The sequence below is a fragment of the Drosophila suzukii genome, chromosome 3 (assembly GCF_043229965.1).
Source record: "Drosophila suzukii chromosome 3, CBGP_Dsuzu_IsoJpt1.0, whole genome shotgun sequence".
In the NCBI taxonomy this organism is placed as follows: Eukaryota; Metazoa; Arthropoda; class Insecta; order Diptera; family Drosophilidae; genus Drosophila; species Drosophila suzukii.
The window spans coordinates 81,995,033-82,016,647 of NC_092082.1; the positions used below are offsets into that span (position 1 = coordinate 81,995,033).

At 40.2% G+C, this 21,615-nt stretch overlaps 3 protein-coding genes across 30 annotated transcripts in view; 1 reads left to right on the forward strand and 2 right to left on the reverse strand.

Moving 5' to 3' along the window:
* Positions 1-426: 426 nt before the first annotated feature.
* On the reverse strand, positions 427-19,127 carry tau (microtubule-associated protein tau). 24 transcript variants are annotated; one of them, XM_070996840.1, is made up of 11 exons: positions 11,479-11,614; positions 10,605-10,695; positions 8,591-9,299; positions 8,065-8,108; positions 6,818-7,007; positions 6,338-6,540; positions 5,577-5,762; positions 4,770-4,787; positions 4,219-4,377; positions 3,285-3,350; positions 427-861 (listed from the first exon to the last, which is right to left on the reverse strand). In XM_070996840.1, exons 2-11 carry the CDS (start codon positions 10,620-10,622, stop codon positions 676-678), a joined length of 1,779 nt encoding a protein of 592 aa, XP_070852941.1. In that variant the 5' UTR covers positions 10,623-10,695; positions 11,479-11,614; the 3' UTR covers positions 427-675. The 24 variants fall into 24 exon arrangements, 22 of the variants coding, with proteins under 22 accessions (XP_070852941.1, XP_070852950.1, XP_070852951.1 ...); XR_011604418.1 differs by lacking the exons at positions 427-861; positions 3,285-3,350 and adding exons at positions 1,164-1,991; positions 2,338-2,554 and having other exon boundaries at positions 11,479-11,610; XM_070996842.1 differs by lacking the exon at positions 427-861 and adding an exon at positions 1,164-1,991 and having other exon boundaries at positions 11,479-11,611.
* On the forward strand, positions 13,794-14,452 carry RpS10a (Ribosomal protein S10a). The gene has a single exon (XM_036817304.3). The coding sequence runs from the start codon at positions 13,899-13,901 to the stop codon at positions 14,394-14,396; it is 498 nt and encodes a 165-aa protein (XP_036673199.3). The 5' UTR covers positions 13,794-13,898; the 3' UTR covers positions 14,397-14,452.
* An 877-nt stretch (positions 19,128-20,004) lies between the features above and the next one.
* The window catches only part of Mlc1 (Myosin light chain alkali), a 51,356-nt gene continuing 49,745 nt past the window's right edge, over positions 20,005-21,615 (reverse strand). For 4 of the 5 annotated variants that reach the window (XM_065865280.2, XM_065865279.2, XM_065865281.2 and 1 more), the window contains 4 exons: positions 20,858-21,163; positions 20,705-20,791; positions 20,325-20,371; positions 20,005-20,205 (listed from right to left, as the gene is read on the reverse strand). In XM_065865280.2, coding sequence (XP_065721352.1) covers positions 20,328-20,371; positions 20,705-20,791; positions 20,858-21,163 — 437 coding nt within the window. In that variant the 3' untranslated portion in view covers positions 20,005-20,205; positions 20,325-20,327. The remainder of the gene's footprint in view (positions 20,206-20,324; positions 20,372-20,704; positions 20,792-20,857; positions 21,164-21,615) is intronic. The other variant, XM_017087373.4, reaches the window with a different exon arrangement.

The window sequence follows — 21,615 nt, forward strand, 5'->3', positions numbered from 1 at the left end:
TGACTTATTTATTACCCTAACTTTAAAAAAAAGAATTGTATAAACAACTTTTACGGCGTAAGTATAGGAAAAGGATTATGTAAATGGAAAGGCAACAAACTGCATTTAAATGTGACGCGACTCGAATAAACGAAGAAACAAGAATCAAAAACGAATACAAAACCTAATGAAACCAAGAAAAGCACACAATTTTCCAAATAAAGAAAAGCGCAATGAGCACGATGATAAAGTAGAGACGTAACGAAATCCCAGGACAATTTTTGTACTAATTGTACAACATTATATACCTAAATAAATCAAACGCAAGTCTTATGTAAATGAAATGTAAACGAAGGCCGTTTGGCTCCAGAGATGTAGCAGCCGTAAAACTGATTTAATACTTACGAAAATATATACTGTAATTATTTAAAGAAACAACCAAACAGCTGAATTTTTGTGCTTAACTTTGCCTCTCAGTAAGTCGTTTATTTTGTTGTAAATGCCACGTTTCGTTTTTTCGGTTCTCTAAACAATCAACGGTTTGATAAAATGTATTCTGCAAATGTATGTTTTTTGTTTTAGAAGTGCGTGCCTCGATATCAACTTGTGCACAAATCTGTGAGTGCTTCGATTGGGTGACGTCTCGTGCGGCATGTGGAGCAGCTTCTTCATCGACTAGGAAGTCCAGTTGGTGACTCAATACAGGCGGAATGGCTTCGCATGGACGGCCTGACCGGGCTTCTTCTTGGGACCCGCACTCTTGGGACGCTTGGGCTCCGAGTTCAGCGAGGGCATGGACACGGAGAGCACCAGACACTCCGCCGGCAGGGACATGGACGAGGTGAGTGTGGTGGCCCGTTGGATGCGCGGTGCCTTCCAATACTGCGGGGATTCAAAAAGGGGATTTTTTAGAAAAAAAAGATTCATATCTGCCAGTAAGAGATGCAAAATAGTTGTCATAGCTCGATTGAGATGGAGACTTACAATTTGCTTGATCAAATTTATTTGTTTCGATTACCAATATCCAATGAGGTAGAAGAGGATGTGTGCTCGTGCGTGGCTTTGTTGGAACGCTTGCGGCGTGGGCGTGGCTTGCCAAATAAGATACTTTTGGTATCTCCAAAATTGTTTTGTCTATCTCAAATACTGTTGAAATTCAAAAACTAAGTGCAACAACGCCAAGATTTGGTAAATGAAAAAACGTTTTTTTTGTTTGTTTATTATGCTTAAATTTTGCCATTGTTCTTACATTTTGTAACAGGGTGTAAATAAATCGTGAGAATGATGCGCTTGACTAATAAGATACAAATTAATAGTAAAAATATGCTTATACGTGGTTTTATCTGTTCGTTCGGTTCGGTTCTGTCTGGTTTCTCATTTTTATTTGTCGAAAAAGTATCTAAACGGTTTACAAATCAATGGGTCGCATTATCTTAGTCGTTTAACATTTAGACGTCAAGTGGTAACATTTTCAACTAAGCACACAGTGTATTCGTACGATTCTTGTATAATTTGCTTAAATATTTAGATACTTTTATGTATATATATATATTTGTATGTATATATGAAGTTCTGGTAATACATTGAGATATATAATTTATGTCTGGTATCTGATGATAAAGAGTGCATTGCTCAACTAGTCAAATATACTTTCGATTTGTATACCAAATACCGCTCTATGTGGGGTGTTTTTGTGGTTAGATGTACGAGTATCTGCATCTCATTGCGTGCTTGCACCTCTATCGAATTGTTCTGATCTTATAAACTGGTACTGGTACTGGTATGTGGGGTGTGTGGAAATTAGCGCATAACTCTCGGTTTTGCTTTGTGTGGATTTTGCTTAGATAGTACTTTTCAAATTAGCTGGTTGTTCAATGTTCATTTTTCACTTTCGATCTTAGATTGCAAAGAAAGATTTAGATTTTCAGCTCGACATGCATTTTTTCGGGCATTTAGCTTTGTTGATTTAAATTTTCATCAGCGCCAGAAGCCGTCATGGATGGTAGTGGACTCTGCGTTCAAGATAAAAATATAAAAGTGAATGCGTATCGATTGCACAAATCATAAAATAAACTATTAAGGGGTAAACCATAAGCCTTGTTAGAGTTAGAGTCATGAGTTGGTTGGAATGCAGTGGAGTAAACGAGGGAGTCGCAAGCAAATGCCCATGAAACCGATTTCGGGGGGCTCTATATATGTAGTCTGGTTTATATCTTGGTATGGATGCAGGTGGTCTGGCAAATCAGCTTGGATTCGGTTAGTCTATCACAGCACTGTTAAATATTTAGGTATATATAACTATCTATATACGCAACGAACACATCTTAGAAGAAGAACTCGCAACGCACATTAACTTACGGGATTTGCTTGATCAAATCGAATCAATCGAATCGGTTCGGATCGAATTTTTCTATATATTGGTTAAAACCGCATCGCATTCAGATTTCGAGATTATGACGTAGTAGTTATAGTAATAGGCGTTAAATAACTCTAATGGACGTAACGTGTGTACGAATTTCGAATTTAATGCACTTAGTTTCGTATGACTAGCCTAATAAAAATTGTATATATATTCCTAAAATAAACGAAATAGAAACATTAAGCACAGAAATGAAGAACACTTAATAATTCATAATTAATGGTAATTTAAAACTGATGTGAGTAAGAGGTCAATGTAATGAGTGGTATTTTGTTTCAGTGTGTGAGAGCAAAGCACTGTTGTTAGATGATGATTTAAATGCTGGGCAGCCTTTCGCTAAACCGTCCTTGAGGGTCGGAGTCTGGGGTTCGGGGTTCTGGGTTCTTTGAGCAATTGCGGATCAGTATATTGTTCAAAATTTGTACTATCCTAAGTAGTAGTGTAAGGTTTTTGACCGTTTGCCATAAATAATACTTCGTTAAAGGATATTCGCTACATACTAGGGGAGTTAACAAACATTGGGCCCACTGCGGGCACTACTGACCTTGCCCATAAGCAGAATCCCAAGATCATTGGGAAGTTGCTCAGGGGCAGATCAGCTTACATTATCTATACACCTTCCAAGGGCTGACCATTGGAGAATGCATAAACATATAGGTATATTTCGGTTACAATTTAAAATAGAAACTCTTGCAAACTCATTCGAGATTTTCGGTTTGAGCTTTTCTAGTTGAGTTCGGTATAGTTTGGTTGCTTTCTGTTTAGTCCTGCATCAGTTAATGTAAATCGTTTGGCTTTAGGTACAGTACAGTAGTTGATGGATGTCTTGGTTAAAGCTAGTTTAGGGAGTTCATTTAAAAAGCGACTCAAATATATTGTTACACACACAGTCTGAGTTACAGAGACCGAATTCTAGATGGATCGTGGCAATCAAGCGCCCTTGTGCCGCAAACTACAGTTAGCCGGCGGGGGTGGCAGAGAGCGAGCGAGGGGGGAACAGAGAAAGAAAGAGAAGATAATAGTTTAGAGAATTGCGTGTAAAATCTTCAAACACTTCGGGAACAAATGGAATGGAAAGCGCTTTTGCCAATGAATCTCAGTTTGAGTTTGAAAGAAATTCATTTTTAAATGTAAAGTAAAAGTAATTGAACTGAAAAACAAACAGGTAATACAATAAATCATCTAAAACCAAGGATTACAAGTAAAGGAGGGCTCCAGAAAAATATCTAGGCGTGTGAAATCATATAAATTATGTCTAAGAGCAAGATTCAATTTTAAAGCATACTTTTAGACACCTTTTTTTAAATGGTTTCAAATCTCCAGAGATTTCTGTCACATCTCCCAATAAATAATATTAAATGCCCGCCATCAAATACATTTCGATACCTAAGAGTGCCAAAATACTTTGTCCAAATGTTAGTTCTTATTAAATACAATTCCCCATGAACGGATAGATCTTTTGGGGTGGGAGTTCTCTGAAAGCGGTTGAGGGTGGGAGGTGTCTGTGGGTGGTTGGGTGTTGTGTGGGCCTCTTTTTGGGGGTGTCGTGCTCTGTTAGTTGCTGATTGTAAACCATAAAGTGTTAATAACAAATGCAACGCAATTAATTACAATTACAGATTACTTAAAAATGAATTTCTCGACGTAAACACAAAATGGGATATCGATAATATATATATATGTAGGTATAGAAAATACTTGTATTGATTACTTTTTAGTTGCTTTCGTAATAAAATTAAAACTCTAATAATAAATCAGGGTTAAGGTTAAATTCTAGTTCTCATACGTAACTACTTTGAGCTTATGTACACGTAGTTTACCTGTGTTGGTGGTGTTGTCAGTGCAACAGAGTGTTCAACATTTTTCAAATAATCCTTATCATCGAAAATCTTCTTCTCACCGCCACCGGGCTTGTGCTTTACATTATCCAAAGAGCCAACTTTGCTTTGTGCCTTAATTTCTAGTTTTTGCGTTTGGATCTGAAAAGTAGCACCGGCACCGGCAACGCACAGAAAAACAATTAGCAAGATCATATTTCAGATTAATTTTGGCAAATGGGTAATTTCGATATTTTTTTTTGGGTGGATTATTATTATGGACACACGACAACAGCCAATCGAGGACACAACTGAAATTTGGAATTTTCACACATAGAAACAGCAGAGCACAGAACGTAACAAATGGGATATATTAAAGATTTAATTTAAAGGTACAAAAAATACGCTACAGGGTGTGGTGCCTTTGGGTTCTCAAAAAGAGATGCTTAGGTGATACAAAAATACCAAAAAATAGGAAAAAATACGATGCATCTAAAGATTCATACAAAAGCACACTTAATACACTGAGAAAAAGAGTTATCACGACTACTTACATCCTTGGTGTTGTTATCCTTCGTATTCGTTGTTTAAATGGTTTAGTTAAAAACAAAATACAGTTTCCAAAATATTGTTTAAACATTTTTCGGTTTGTTAAAATAAGGGTGGAAAAACAATAAGTTATTCTCAATTATTCAGAGTGGTTTTCGGTATGGTTAGGAACTTAATAGAATGCTTTTCTTCTAGGCTGGATATTTACAATGCTGACCCCAATATTAAACTAGATAAGTGTTTCGTTATAGCACCAATTATTCGGAAATATGTACATCTGACGGGTGTTACCTACCCAACTAAATAACTACTCCTCCTCATTATACAAATTCTGATCCAGGCGCTTGTTATTGGCGCAATGGCTGACTATTTTGGAGCCCTCGCCATAGATGATGTTCATCTTTCTATCGTAGTTCTGGAAAGTGGTTCAAGTGGTTTTGGTATTTGGGTGTAATCTAGGTGTTAGTTGGTTCGTTGGTCTATTTTTTTTTTAGTTTCTTAACCTCTGATCGAACATTAAACGTGACAGCATGCTGTTTAAAAAACTAAGAGAACATTGCAGCTCATGCACTTAGAGAAACAGATAGAGAGAGATAGGATAGATGCGGCCCATGCCAATGCCCATGCCAGTTGGTAACTTAAGTGGAGCATCCAAAAACCAACAAAAGCCAACAGCAATCGGAAACTATATACTTAACCGCTACAAAAATCAATAAATATGTATGAACTCGTTCTCGTCTCTGGGTCAAACTCAAACATGAAATCGGTTTGTATTCGGGGGGTGAGAGGTCACGAATGTAGGGGCTTCATACCTTGATATCACCGCCACCCGGCTGATGTTTCACATTGGCCGTAGAGCCCACCTTCGGCTTGGCCTTGTCCTTGAAGTCCATCTTCAGGGTCTCGATCTTCTTGTCCCCGCCTCCTGGCTTGTGGGCGGCATTCTCCAGCGAACCGATTTTCGACTTGGCATTCCACTGCAACTTTGTTGTAACTATCTACGAATTTGCGGTGTTTTTTGGTGTTTGGTGGTGCGAGTTTGTGCGGATTCGATGGTCGTAAGTTGTAAATAGATACAAGGTAGGTAAACGATTATAAGCCAAAGTCAAAGTATCGATCGGATGGATGATATCCGCGTCAATGTCAGAGTCGCACCCAAGACTACGGATACGGATGGGTTTGGAATACGCTACATAAGGCAACGGAATTATGCTGCTAAGTGTCGCTGCGAATTGGTAATTGCATTTCCTACAACAAGATACGAGATACAAGATACCGTGCTGCCGATTGCCCATCTATAATGGGCATAAATCTCAAATCGCAAATCGACCGTGAAATTGCTTTTATTTTTTTTGCCAATACTTTACTTTACACGACTATACTTTACGTTTCTTTGGTTTAGAGAGAGATTTTCTCTGTATTTTTAAAAGCCATTTGTAGATGAGAAAAATTTACAAAGATTTATGAGAGAGTTATGTACTGGGTTGGTCCAGAAAATATGCTCTGAATGGATACACCGGACGCTCCCATGGATTGTAACGTTATTTTATAGGATGGACAATCCCGAACATACCTTCTTCTCGCCGCCCTTTGGCATGTACTTGTCGTTCTTGGCCTCGATACGTGGTGCCGCCTTGATGTCAATCTTCTTGGACTCAATCTTCACGTGGCCACCACCCGGCTTATAGGTGGCATTGTCCAGGGAACCGATTTTGGAACGTACCGCCTTCAAGTTTGGCGAAGGCGCATGCCCAACTTGTACCTTGTTCATTGGAACTGTTGGTATAAAGAGAATGAATTATTAAATTGGGTTGTTAAAACCAATATATATAAAGATACTGATTATTATTGAGACTACTGTAGTTAATTTAGTTAATTCCATAAAAACAAATCGGGTTTTAGGAACATAATCAATTCTATGGTTATTTTATAGATCTATGATAGCACATTTCAAAACATATCACTTTTGAAAAACAGTATCTATAAGTAAACTAGTTTTGATTAGCTTAGATAACAAAAATACATGTATTATATAAGTTCAACCAAATCTCACCTTTCTTGGGTGGCTCGGGTTCGGGTGTCTTGAGGAGCAAGCGATTCTTGGAGGCGCTGCGCGACTTGGGGGCTGATTTGTTCGAGGGCGTGGCACTCGGTGGGCGCGACGTGCCCGACTTGTCCGGCTTCGATGAGGTCGAGGTGGGCGTCTTGACCGGTGAACTGGGCGAGATAGGTCCGTTGCGATCCTGTCGAGAAACAGTCCCAAAAGTCGATTAAAGAACTGATTAATTTCCAGATGGTTTCTCCACGTGGATTACTAGCAAGTAGGTCGAGTCGGCCATTATAACGAGATGCATCTTGGGGCTGGCTGTGGTGATGACTCCGGTTTATTAACTATTTACGACTCGCTCTCAACACTCCCGGACTTTCCGGAGCTGTCAACGTAATGCCAATGGCATTTATGGCCATACGGCCGTACGCCTGCCGATTTCGATGTCTCGGTACGAAGGACTTATAGTTTATGCATTGTTTTATCGATTGTCGCCGCTTCGTGTCGTTTTTGCATATGGATGGGTATTTATAGAGACAACAACTCCTGTTCCGAATATCTGTGTGTGTGTGCTATGCGCTATGATTTACCCCCCGTGAAAAGCCCCTTCCAAAACCTCCAACCATTTCGTGTTTGGCACTTATCTGTGCCCAGATATCACCAGGCATATAAATCGCTTTTTTGTGTATGTTTCTTTTGTGGGTTTTTGGCAATATTTGCCTCTTTCTTTCTGGGAGTTTTTGACTCGCACCTGTAAAGCTCACGTACTGCATGTATATACTACATATAAAGTTGACTGAGTTATCCGTCTGTTTGCTCGACTTTTGTCGCACTTTCTGCGGGTTTTTCCGACGCGCCAACTGCCGTCTGCCAACACAAAACTTAGTCTGAACTTTGGCGTCTGCACACGAACACACGGGACGGGCCAACTTTTGAACTGAACGACGGAACTGAACTGTCGCAGACGGTATGCTATATGGACTATATGGTACATATGCTATATTGTACATGCTATATGGGGTCTAATGGAGCGTGGAGCTTGTAGCTCGAAGATCGCCCGCTGGTTGCCCCGGCCTTTTACAGATATTTATGATTTGAGAACTTAAGTCGGCGGCTGGCAGACGGAGACGGTCAACGGAATTAAATTAATTTGTTGCCAGTTCCAGTTAATTTCCTCTCAATTAACGGAGACGCAGCCATAGTAACAATTTATGGCTAACTAGTTAACTAGTTCAAAGCCGATATTAACTCACCTTCTCCTGAGTCGACTCATCCACGCCGCTGTCATTGTCACCCTCTGAAAAAAGTTGGGAAAACAAATTAATCAGAGAAAACAGAAAACATTGAAAAAAAAAGTTTTTCATTTACTGATTCGTTTCATAGAAAGTTAAGAATATATCCCCTAATCATTAAGACAGTCTGTTTAAGTCCTATTTCGTCTAAGATAATACGTTTTCCCGTGTTACAAAAGAAAGCGTTATAGCATTCACTCTTTTTACTACGATCACTAAAAATTCAGAAAAGATATATATTAACAAGCCTCAAATTGAAAAGCAAATAAAAATGGGAGAAGTTTTCAAAATTCTTGTAAAGATTGAAGTCTAAAAACTGTAGAAATGATCAATCTGATAAAAATTGCTTCGATTTCCGATGATTGAATCGGAGATCATTTAAAAATGGGAACTCGTTTATAAGAAAACTAAAATATGATATTAGTTCTATAAATAATAAACCCTAAAATGGCTTCACTAATGGTATGTGGTTCAAAACGAGTCTTACTAAAGCCGTGCCCCTTTTTGGACTCTCCCGCTGGCGGGCTCGTCTCAAAGGGTGGTTCAACGTCTTCCAGCAGAGGTTCCCCCATGGGATCGGGCCTCTGGTTGAAGGTCTTGAGCGGGGTCACCGCGGGACCCATGACCACATCGTCGTCGTCATCGTTGTTGTTGTGTGCACTGGCTGCCGAAAGAGGGCGTAGTTGTTGCGGTGGTTGTTGCTGCTGTTGCATGTGTTGCTGTTGCTGCTGCTGCAGTGGTTGCTGTTGCATGGGCGGCTGGTTGAAGGGCGGTCGATTGAAGGGCGGTGCCTGGAGGGGTTGACCCGGCGGCGGACGTGCAAAAGTGGGTGGCGGCGGTCGCGTCATATTCTGCGGTGGAGGTCGTGCTCCAGGCGGCATTCCCGGTGCCCCAGCCGGATTCCAGGGAAATCCTCCCGGTGGCCTCGGAGGTCCCTGTCCTGGTGGACTCAGGGGTCCTCCAGCATTGGGTAGACGAGCCTGCTGCATATTCAGTTGCGGTGGCATTCCCGGTCGCATTCCCGGTGGACCTGGACCCATGAGCAAGTTGCTCTTGCTGTCTGTGGTGCGCAGCGGTGGTGGCCTGGCCGCCATGTTGGGTGGCATGGGTGGACGTGGTCCACCGACCATGCCCACCATCGGCCTGGCTCCGGCGAACGGAGGACGCGGTTGGGGCGGGCCCACAGCTGGACGCATCTGCGGTGGCAAGACAAAGTTCTGTGGTGGTGGTCGCACATACTCGGGATTGGGTATACTTTGGAGCTTGGAGTTGGGATTAGGGTTGGGTGAGAAGGTGGGTCTGGAATTGCTGCGTGAAAGGGTGCGATCTTTGGGTGGTGCATTGTAGCCGGTGGTGTAGTCAATTGTGGTTGCCGGAGGAGCACGTGACTGTCTCTCATATAAAGAGGTGTTGGCTGGATAATCTGCAGCTGGCTGGGATCTCTGTGGATCTCTAGATGCCTCGTAGGAAGGTCCCAGATACTCCGGATTCTGCTGGACTCTTAACTGTTGCCTAGAGCGATCTGGGTTCACAACCTCTGAACTAAAGGATGTACTATCCTGATTCCTGGGCTCTTGTTTACTTCCAGCCACAGATGATTCGTTTGTATTATACGATACATACTCCTGAGCAGGTTGAGATCTTAACTGCTGGTTAAGACGATCTGCAGATTCTGCAGGTGGGTACTCAGACTTGGAGGCAGTACGCTGCTGTAGCTGCTGCATCGTGTAATCCTGTGAAGAAATTTCCTGGCCGGATCGCTCTTTGCCCGTAGCGTACATCCTGGAGGACTAGAACTTCTCGCCTGCGGTGTCGGTGCAGAAATGTGCAAGTGTCTGGTAACCCAATACCTGGCAGAGCCGCTTTTGGTGGCCAATGCCACATATACTGCCACCTGCTCCTCCTGCTCCTCGCCAAACTGGCCCATATCATTTGCATATGTATGGCCATATATCGTTGTGGGTTTCGAATAACTTTATTTTCTGTGAGGGTGCCAAGGGCTAAAGCTCGTGTATCGGAACAGACCTATCAATACAGTTCACATTGAGTGGGTGCTTTCAAATTTGATGGCTCTTTCTGCATTTGTTTACATTTTATTGTTTTGGTATTTCGGGCATTTGGCTTGGGTATCTGGGTATTTCGGCTCTCGGGCGGCTGTCTTTGGTTACCATTAGGGAATTTTGTCATGAAATTCGGTTGCCAGTTGTAACATGACCCAAATTGTTTTTGTGGCTTATTGATTCAACAAAAGTTTCGGCAGTTCTAAGGCCCAAATCGACGGGCCGCAAGAAATCACAGTTTGATTTGTTTCGCAAAGGGTTCGGTCCTATCGACAGAACCGACTTTGAATGATGTGTATATGCAAGGTCGATGGTATAATACATCCATTAACATGGTTGCTTTTATTCAAATTATGCTCGTAAATCATTTGTGCATGTGCGCCTAAGTGCAGCTCCAAAATATATGAATATATATGGATGGGTACTTGAACCACAACTCACCGCATCGGTATCACTCATATCAGAATTTTGACTAGGGATTACAGACAGCTTTTCGTTCTGGTACTCGTTCTCGGCACTGCCTGGCAATTAACTTAATGCGGAAAACTTTAGCATTTAGTTTGGATTTTCGGGTGTGTGGCTTACATTTGACGGGGCGAATCGATAAAATTACAAGGAATTCTTTAAACTGGAGGAGCTGTAACCTCAGCACGTGCCACACCCGATGGGCAACTGAGGAGCCAACTGCAACTTGTGCCGACTCAGAGTCGGAATCGCCAACTTCCTGGCAAAAAAAAATAGTAAAACACAGAAGACCTGACAGAAACAGCAACTGCAAATTAGGGCCACAATGATTTGTGATTTACCCGCGGCTGACATAAACCGAAATTCCACACAATGTTCATGTCAACCGCAACAACGACAACTCAACTGTCATTTGTGGCCAAATGGTCTTGGCCAAATTGATTATCAACAATGGGGTTGGTATAGGTATAGGGTGCAGGCATTGCACCTGCAACTGCACATAAAAAACCACAAAAAGTTTCCTAAGCCCCCAGAATGCTTTTCAATTAGATTCACCCTCTTTTCATTGCTCTGCCAAAAGGGAAACCAGAAATATTGTTAACAAAACTTGGTCCTTTGGCCTATTGAATTTGCAACTGCAGCAGTGCAGTTGATTTTTATCACACAGACAAACGCAACGAGCACTATCAATTGTTGCAGTTGGCCATAAAACAACGAGCCCATGCAATTGTATCGATTTTCCTAGCCAGAGGGCATTAACTTGGCCACGTACAGTTCTACGGTTCCGAGAAGGCTAATGCACTTTGCACTTTGGGGTTTTTTTCCACACAACTATTTGAGGGGAATTTACCTCAGGGAAACACGCACTTTTAGTTGGCAAAACCAACAAAATATTATTTTATTTTTTTATATTTTTTTATATCATCTATTACTTGTAGTATTATTTATTTAAATATTTTGTTAGAGAGCCACGTTAGCTCCCTAGACTGCGTTGTGTTTGGCGCGAGTGTTAAAACTCGACTGCTTTTATTTGCTTTGAAAAATTTCGAATTACAATACTTAGAATTTGTTTTGATACGCCAACTTTGGACTGGCGGAGCGTGGCTGCTCGTAAACTTCTCGGGGCGCATAAACAGAATGTGTCCTTGCGCAGTTCAAAGAGCAGGCAGGATATTTCCTCCTTTTTTTTTTCTTTTATATTTGGTTTTTCGTAGAGCAGCCCGCTTTATTCTATTGACATACAAACTTATTAGTGGGGCGCCGGGGAAAAATGCAAATTCAACACGCCAACAATGAGTGAGGGTTGGTGGGGCATAAAGAACTTAGATTTTATATGCAGATTTCATTTGACTTGATTAATTTAATGGCCACTGGGGGAGGCATTTCGACGCGCATTTGTGCAATTTCCTAGCCATAATCCTTTGCTATATATAAAAAGGAGTACTGCCATAGAGGCAACTTGCACCACGCACCGCAAAAAATAGTTATATTTATTAGCCAGGTGTTGTTGTCATAGGTTCCCCTAATTGTTGTCTATTTACAAGCGGCTAGCACGCAAGATTCCTTGGGCTCTAATGCGTAGACATAAAAGTAAACCAGCGACGATCCCAACTGACATGAGGGTAGGCTAGGGATTTATCCTTAGAAAGGTGGAAGGAGTTCAGTCTTAGGCTAATGTCTGACTAGCTCTTTACCCTAATTCGATTGTCAAGGTTATGGTGGCTTACTTTTGGTCTGGTTTGTTAGGTTGGGTGGTTTTAACCAGGACTAATAGACACAGACCTCTATATTTTTGTAGTTATTTTTAACATACCATTTAATGAAGCCATTTTAAGTTTATATTAAATGATATTATATTCCATTAGATTTAAATTACTGATACAAAACAAAAATCTCATTTACTGTATAAAATAAATTTATAAAATACAAATATATTTAATTATAGCTTTAAAAATTGTAAGAACATTTAAATACCTAACTTTTAATATTCTTTCCTAGAAAAATGTAATGTAACTTATTTTATTTGTTTTTTAAACGAACAAACCGTTTGGTTGGTGTCCCAGGTAAGCCACTTCAGCAACCCAACTTTAAGTCAATGCTCAAACCTTTCCCGGTTGCACTGCTTGCTTTCAAAAACAGGTTTGAATTCAAATTTGAATTACAGTCAAACTTCTATAACTTCGACAGAGAAAAATATTTAAGTTAAGCTTAAAAAAGTTCGATTGCTTAAGAAAATTTGTTTATCCAAAGTCTTTAAATTTAGACTCCTTTTCTTATTTTGACGATATATATATTCATTTGTTATTGTTCTCAATTTACTACACAAGAAGCTAAGCTCATATTATAACTAAGTTAATTCACTTAAAAAAATCCTCCCTGAATTGAAATCTTCATATCGTAATCCAATTAATTAGTAGTAGATTACCAAAATGTTATGTAAATCGAGTGCATTTAATCGGAAACGCATGCTAAGCAAGGTCGACTGGTTTTCGATGTCACTTGTCGAAGGGGGTGGATTTGCCACCCCGATTTGCTTTCGATTTCCTTTCTTCCCGGCATTTGTTTTGCTTTCCTTTTTGGGGGATGCAGCCGGTCGGCGGGTGAGCTTACGTCGAATCCATCGGCATGCCTTCCGTTTGGTTGGCTTCCCTTGGTCAATTTGTGTCTGCGTTTCGCTCATTGATTATTCTATTCAGCATTCCTGCGGGGGAGGAATTCCTCATGTGGTTGCCGTCGCTCGAACTGCGCATGTTTGGCCAGAATATCCTGCGACGCAATAAAGATGAATCACAGCTCCTCAGGAGTGTGAAAAATTAAAAATGAGCTAATTCAGCAAGGTAAGGGGTTACACCGAAATGAAAACGGTAATAGAAAACTCTCTAGGGATTTTAGAGAGGCGGAATAAATTCCTTTATAAGCTTATGATTGCTTTTTTCCAGCCTTAGTCTTTTCAAAACTAATACGGACTGAAATATTTGCACAATACTATTTGTTAATTTTATCCCTATTTAGAAAATTACACTTTCTATTTAAGTTCTCATTTAAGAATATATTTTAAATGGTTGCATGATTGTTTCAAGCTAAAACTTGGTACTACTTAAAATTTCAAATTTGGATTTAGTGTTTGAAAACGATAAGTCATTAGAAAAGTATGGCTGTAAAATATAGACTATCAGATTTTGTTAGAAGTTAAGACCCGGTCACATTATCGAAGTTTTCCCTTTGACATTTCGTGAAAATTTTCTTAATTTCAATCGAAACTTTCCAAAAATGTTTATTCCAAAAGCCAACCGTATCGCCATCTACGAGTATCTCTTCAAAGAGGGCGTTATCGTGGCCAAGAAGGACACTCGTGTTCTGAAGCACCCGGATTTGGAAACGATTCCGAATCTGCAAGTCATCAAGGCGATGCAGTCGCTCCATTCACGTGGTTGGGTCAAGGAGCAGTTCGCCTGGAGGCATTTCTATTGGTGCCTCACCAACGAGGGAATCGAGCAGCTGCGCAGCTATCTACACTTGCCCCCGGAGATCGTGCCCTCCACTTTGACTCGTCCTGCTCGCTCCGATACGGCGCGTCCGCGTCCAGGAGCTGGAGGACCTCGTGGTGGAGGAGCTGGAGGATTCGGAGTACCCTCCAAGACCGACGAGGATAGATCGACCTACCGTCGTGCTCCCAACGATGGTGGATTGGACAAGAAGGGCGATGTGGGACCAGGAACCGGTCAGCTCAAATACCGCGGAGGCTTTGGACGCGGATCCCGCTACTAAGTCATTAAGAGATGAATAAAATCATTAACGATTGAATATTCGCCCTAACAACGTCTAAATTTCGTTCATTTTTTGGCAATACTACTTGAGGGTTCTCAGTATTTGGATCTAATTACATGAATAATTGTCGATATTATATACTTCATAGTTTCTCATAAGTGCATAACTGGCCAGAAAGTTTAGATATACATTTTACTCATAAAGGATTCTATAATATAGATAGTAATGTTTGGTTAGTCAGAAAACCCTTCAAATGCTTTTAACATTGTTTTTATATTTCCAAGTTAATGCAATAGTTTTTATTCTTTCACCGTATCATTATTAACTAAACAAGACTCAAATTAATGGCTACATGGACTAGGACTATAATTAAACATTCTGATGAGTAGTTTTTTATTTGGTTCTGACTAATAACAGAAAACATATAAAAATGTATTGAGGTCTGTTCTTATAATCCCAAGTTAATAGCATGGTTTTTATTCTTCCAGCGACACCTATCAATTAATCAAGAGCCAAATTTATGGCTCTATTGACTAGGACCTCTGGTGGCGCGTATTTCGTGTCGAACATGGCTTTATTTATGGTCGACCTGGCTGGCGGTTCGGTAACTTAAACATTTGTATTTTTGACGCACTTCGATTTATTGATTGCCTTCCACAAAATGTGGCAATTGTCAGTGCGGCAGCCGCACGCACGATGTGTCAGCCAAAAAGGGGCTGGCGAACCCAATATGGACTTGGATATACAACTTCGACCAGAACAACAAATTATGCGGCGTCTGCTGAAAGAGGCATTAGTCAACTGGGATGGGAATTGGTATGGGGATTGGGTAACCCACCCAACTGAAGACCTCCCCCCGACTGGGGAAAGTGCAAGCTGCCCATAAAATCGTGAAAAATCGGGCAAGTTCCAGTTTAATCGAAATCAAAGCTATCTCCCTGGCCGAGTTTATTGAACTGGAATTGGAAGTGCCAACTTGGCAAGGTTCGATGTTCCCCGCCGAAGCCATTTGACAACTCTTTTGTGGCTTTAATTAGAGGGCAACACGGACCGAAAGGGATTTGGATTGGGATTTGCATGTCGCGTGTCTAGCGACACTTTGCTCGCGGAAAAACAATTAAGCAAACACCCAACAGGCCGTAGTCCTTTATTAATTTTTGGGTTCCCACCTTATTGATCAAACTTTTAATTTTTAAAATTAATTAATCAGGCACTGAGTATGCCGCAAACCTAGAGATCCAACTATCAGATACAAAATGCATTAATATGCCAAAAGGCCAGGCGAAATAACAACTTAATGAATGTCGGTAGAACACCATGTGCATGCTAATTGTACTATTATCTGGTCAAGAAATTAGCCATAAGGTAAGCTACATTTTCTCTAATTGATTTACCGACAAATTAATTAATCATAAAGACCATATGGGCCTGTCATGCGTATCCCAAAGTCACAAAATCGAAACCCAAAAGCCCAAATTCGTCTTGCTCGAATAGTTTGCGTTGAGGTGTGCCCCACAAATATGGCTCCAAATATTTGGTAATTGTTTCTCAAAGCGGAAACCTTAACAATTAGCAGAGTTTTCAAAGCTTTCCGTTAAGAAAAAAGTATATACCTACATAGGAAAAACTAGCACACGCCCCCAAAACCAAGAAAAACCCAAAAGACAGAGAGAAGAAAACATGGGGCGAAAATCAATTGCAGCGCCAAATGCAAATGAGAAACGAAACTGGCAGCGTTTTGTGATAATTGAAAAGCCACCGCGAAATGGGTGACAGAAATTGCAGCGAATCTTGGCTATTTATAAAGTCGTTGAGAATACTACGAGAGAGTAGATTGGTTTGTTTTCAATAGAGCAGCACAATTACGTCACACGATGAACATTAATATCAGGTATAAACTATATGATTAGACAAAGAAAGTCGAAAGCCTTTCCCCACCTGCTTATCAACACGTAAAACACGAACGAGTGCCATTTATAATCTAGATGATATAGAGCGGGTGACTTCATGTGGCTGAGAGCTCTGATAGTAATCAACAACTATATTTCTACTTTTATTATTCGCGCTAAACAAAGCTATAGTATCACCCTATTGTTTTTTTTTTTGCTGTTATTATTTAGCAGAGCCGGTTTGCTCTTGACTTGAACACACTTGATTTAATCATCAAACGAGGCAGGGGTGTATCTTTTTTGCTGCACACATATCATACTGCCAGTGCCCTAATGAAGTCAACTGTTTTAGATAAATTCCGAAATGGATCCAAGTCGTGTGGGAAATACCCTATCCAACAGGAAATTTAATATAGACATTAAGCAGCTGATGGTAGTGATTTCTGCCCAACTGAATGACCCCGTTGGAAGGTATACAAAGCTTTATTCGAAACGAGGTCAAATGCAGAGCGACCACAACACCAGTGCACTCAGAGAAACATTAACGTTATATTAAATAGCTCAAAGTAGCTCGGGATGGTCCTGGGTTCAAGTAGCACTTGGTAGAAATTATTTTAATTTCAAAAAATTTAATTTTTTATTTGTTTTAATATTTTTGAATTCATTTTGTTATGATACAAAAATGCATGCAACCATAAATGGCCATATGGCATGTTGGCATAACAATGTATTGTATTATTATATTGTGTTATAGTATTTGATAACATTTTTTCTGGAATTATGACAAAGTAAAAAAAATAGATTACGATTTTATGAGCTTTGTGATGATTTATGGCTACCTTTTAATGTCAGGGATAATCTTTTTCTGAGTGCAGCAGCCGCATTAGCACAAGCTCGAATGGCTGATAACTTTTATCGCAGTCGGCTATACGTATCTATAGCCATATCTATATATCTGATAGATACACACTTGTACCTAGGCAATGCAGTGGGCTGGAGGCAACCGGGCATAAGGCACAATTAAAAGCTGCAAGGGGGTGGTGACTTGCCACAGTTGCAGGTCATTAAACCGAGAGCTGCGGGCGGACATTGAAGCCACATCCACATCCTGGCCCATTCCACTTCCTGCCGGCAGTCGAGTCCTCTTCAGCGAGGCCTAAAAGCCGTAAACTTGCCGGTCTAAGCTGCTTTCCAAACAGATCACAAACAGAACACTGAACCGGCTAAATCTATTTGCATAATGTGGCGGGCATGACGTGAGTCGAGTCTGCATGTTCTCCTGACATAACCATCAATGTCCTAGGGGGTGTGCCGGCAATATAATTTGCCTAATTGAGCCATAGCTAACGCCAATGCAACTGGGCTGAAGGGGCGTGCCTTGAACTTTCCTAATTGATTTTCTAAAGCACACACGGCGTATGCGTAATGCGCCGTGAAGTCACTTTTACTTCTAAGCGCAGGTATACTATAGTACAGAGATAATAAAAAGTTCGGTGTATATAAGATAGTTGCAGGTAACAGGTATATGTACTTTGTTTCTAGCTTTTTTATTATCCAACTATACCAAATGTATCCCCTTTTAATCGATCACTATTGATTTTGAGTAATACATCATGATTAAGAGATCCTAAGTGGTTCGGAATAACAGGACAAATGGTCTAAAAACAGTTTAATAGCACCTCCTCTATTGACGAAATATGACGAAGTATATAAATGTAAACAATTTTGATATTATAGTATTGAAAAGTAATATTTTGAACGTACAATACCAAAAAAAGGATACAAATTATAAAAATGTTATTGATATCATATGTTATCCTGATTAAAGCTATTCCTATACTTAGTATAATCATAAAGTATAGTATTTCGACAACATTTTTATATCAAAACTGATTAGAAGAATCTTTAAAAAGTATTATCCCAACGTATCTTTTATTTTTCAGTGCATTAGGCATCCTGCTCACTTTTTTGATGCTGATTAAAGTACTTATATATTATGTATAATCGTAAAATGTAATAATTTGACAACATTTTTGTATTGAAATCGATTCGAAAAATCATAACAAATATTATCCCAAAGTATCTATTATTTTTCAGTGCATTAGGGACCCCCCTCACCTTTTTGATCCTGATTAGCCCTCGCAGTTGCAGGCTTCTGTTGTTGTTGTTGTTGAGGTTGCTGATGCGATGGTGGTGGTGGTTGTTGTTGTTGTTGTTGTTGCTGTGGTGCTGCTGGTGGTGCGGCATTTGCTGCTGCTTCCTGTTGCAGCTGCTGGTGGGGCAGCGGTGGGTGGGCATGGGGTTCGCCTAGTGGTGGCACAGCATCCAGCAGGGAGCTTTTCTCCAGGACATCCGCCATATTGAAAGTACGAACGAACGAGTGGTTGTGTGTGTGTGTGTGGCTGATATCTGTGTATCTGTGTATACCGTGCCTGTATTTGTTGCACTCACGGGGAAAACTCAAAGGACCTCTTCAGATCTGTCGGTATTTTTCCCTCTGTGTGTGTGTATCTTTGGGCTAGTCCTTTTCACTTTTGCTTTGCACTTTGCACTGTTTTTTCAGCGTTTGGAATAATGATTTTGGGTCGACTTTGGTTTGTAATAGAAATACAATTATTTTTCACCAAAAGCAGAGAGCTGAAAAATGCTCACGAAAATAAATATATATTCTTTTCGTTGGCGTAAATGACAATATTTACATATGTTTCAACGCTTTGCACTCACGCTCACACACTTCACTGGCACTCTGCTAATTTATTTGGATTTTTGCTAGTGCAAATTTTAAATCGGCGAGACAGCACCCGCTCCGTCGGCTTTTCAGTTTGTTATCTCGTTTTCAACTGATTTTCATTTCATTTTAACTAACGTCCGCAAACGTAGGACGTAAGCTTGCGCTACGTAAGAAATAATTACGTAAGCAAGGACACAAACCACCTAAGTTCCCCAAAGTTCTCGAAAAACATTTGTTAAAGCTCTCAGAAAATTTAAGAAACAAGATTTAAAATGTATAAAATATAAAAAATTAAAATTTTTAAATGTTTTGTTTCCTATTTAGAAAATATTTTTCAAATTAATAGTGGTTTGTGTACCAACTAAATTTTATAGTTTTCTTCACCTCGAAAATATCTCAATCTATATATTAGGTATATATTTCATGCCTTTCAAAAATGGTCTAAAAATAGTTTAGCACCTACTCTATTGACGAAATATCTTGATGAGATATTTTTTTTTTTTTAGCTTTAGTGGGAAATAACAAATAAACAAGCACACCAAAACTTTTATAGATTTAAGAGTCCCCTAAAAAAGGCCGATTTCATAGGATTATCCCACCCTTTCACCACCTCTGAACGGCTTTTTTCATTGGTTGTGCAACACCTGTTCGGCCGCACAATTATTCTTAGTGTTTATTTAAATACATTTGACTTATTTCACTTTCACACATTCACATGGTAAATTGAGAAGGCTCAAAGGCAACAAGTAACAAAATTGGTTACTGCCTCTTTTTTTTGGCTCTTTCGGATGTTAAATTTGCCTAAACATTATTTTATTTGCTATTTGGTTTATTTACGTCTCATATAAAATAATCATTAATCATTGCTTTGCTATTTGGGTGAACCAACAAAAAAATTCATAACAAAACTTTCAATTTTTTTCAGTTTTTTTTCGTTATTTTATAATTTAAATTTTTTTATTTTTTAAAAAATAATATTATCTTGAAGTTCAATTTTGCAGTTGTAGTAGCAGAAGTAATTTTTAATTAAAATAATATACGAGAGAGATAGAGAGAGTTAGCGATGAATATAACATCTATGGAGAATGGTTGTCGCTAAAAGTTTGTTGGTGTTGTTGTAGTTGGTTTGAAGCTGTTGTTTTCAACTATTTTAGCTGATCTGGTCTGTCACACATTCTGGCGAGGAATGCTGTGGAATAGAGGGTAAAAAGAGGGCATTATTAGCAGGAGATCATTGAGATTGTTGGACAAGTAGACATCCAGACATCGGACTGGGGGGCAGAGGGCCTGGGCTCAATCCCTACTTACTGTTTAGTCGAAGACGACTGGATCGCTCATCAGGCGCTGGACGAACTCTGTTTTGGTTTTTTTTTTTTTTTGGATCGACGACATACGGCGGGGAAACAAGACGCAATCATCGTGCAGACACCATTCGATTGACATTCAGGAGTTGGTATTTGTTTTTTCAAGTGTAATGGTTGTGATATTGACACGCAAACATGGATGTTTTTGGGGGTTTTTTCAGGTCGAGATGTTGGTACAAAGTGCACAGTGCAGAGTGGTTTTTGGGATTTTTGGTTTGTGCGCAGACAAAGAGTGACATGTGGAATAGACAAACAGCGTTTACAAATCGTATACATATACATAAAACATTGGACCTGGGTCACTTAGGGAATACGAATACTTACGAGAGTAGGGGATAAATCCTTCATCATCCTCGGGATCCATGCAGTCGGCGAACAGAGACTCAACCTGCTCGTCATCCAGGTTCTCACCTTTAAGACGGGGAATATTAAGATTAAGTAAGAAAGATCTTTGGAGGATTGAGATGTTATACTAACCAAGCGCCAGCAGGGCGTGCTGCAGCTCAGCCAGCATCATGGTGCCGTTCTCCTCCTTGTCGTAGAGCTTCAAGCACTCAATGAAGTCCTCGTAGCAGCCCTGCTCCTTCTCCTTCTTGACCTGTGAGTAGATGGGCAGGAACTCATCCAACTTGATCTTCTTCTCGTTGCGCTTCTTGGTGCCGCCCATCTTCTCGATCAGCGCCAAGGTGGGGTTCAAGTTCAGGGCGCGGAGGGCATCACCTAGGTCGACGGCATCGATGCCCTCGCCGGGGGAGCCCATGACTTCGAAAACGAATTCGACATCTGCGCGAAAAATTAATTTGTTCAGAATTTCGTATATCCTCAGAGCCAAACGTAAATCGCATCATAAGTATTGTTTATTTCTTTAACCGTTTCATTAATTGTTTTAAAAATACTTTAGGTTAGGGGCTAGATAGTGGGTGTTGGCACCACCCTTCGAAAATGGGGTCGATGTGGTAACCCTGAAAAATTCTGGTACGCACATTTTTGGTCATCATGAAAATCTTGACATGGCTGGGCCTTAGTCTTATTGAGTGTGTATGCGTGAGTGGGTATCTGGGAGAGTTGCCAACCCGAAGAACACACTACGTATACGTAATCCGACACCCGAACCGAACGCCTTCGCCCTCGTCTACGCTATATACACAGCGTATATACTATATGGTATAATATCGTAGTTTTCTCTTCTCTCTCTTTCTCCCTCTCTATTTTTCTGTGCGTTTCGAAAATCGAAA

Coding starts and splice junctions, on each gene's coding strand:
- RpS10a (XM_036817304.3), top strand. CDS start 13,899: ATGTTTATTCCAAAAGCCAACCGTATCGCCATCTACGAGTATCTCTTC.
- tau (XM_065865233.2), bottom strand. CDS start 9,884: ATGTACGCTACGGGCAAAGAGCGATCCGGCCAGGAAATTTCTTCACAG. Junction 8,109..8,590: donor CAAAAAGGGGCACGGCTTTA/GTAAGACTCGTT, acceptor AACTTTTTTCAG/AGGGTGACAATGACAGCGGC. Junction 5,763..6,337: donor CAAAGGGCGGCGAGAAGAAG/GTATGTTCGGGA, acceptor GCAAATTCGTAG/ATAGTTACAACAAAGTTGCA.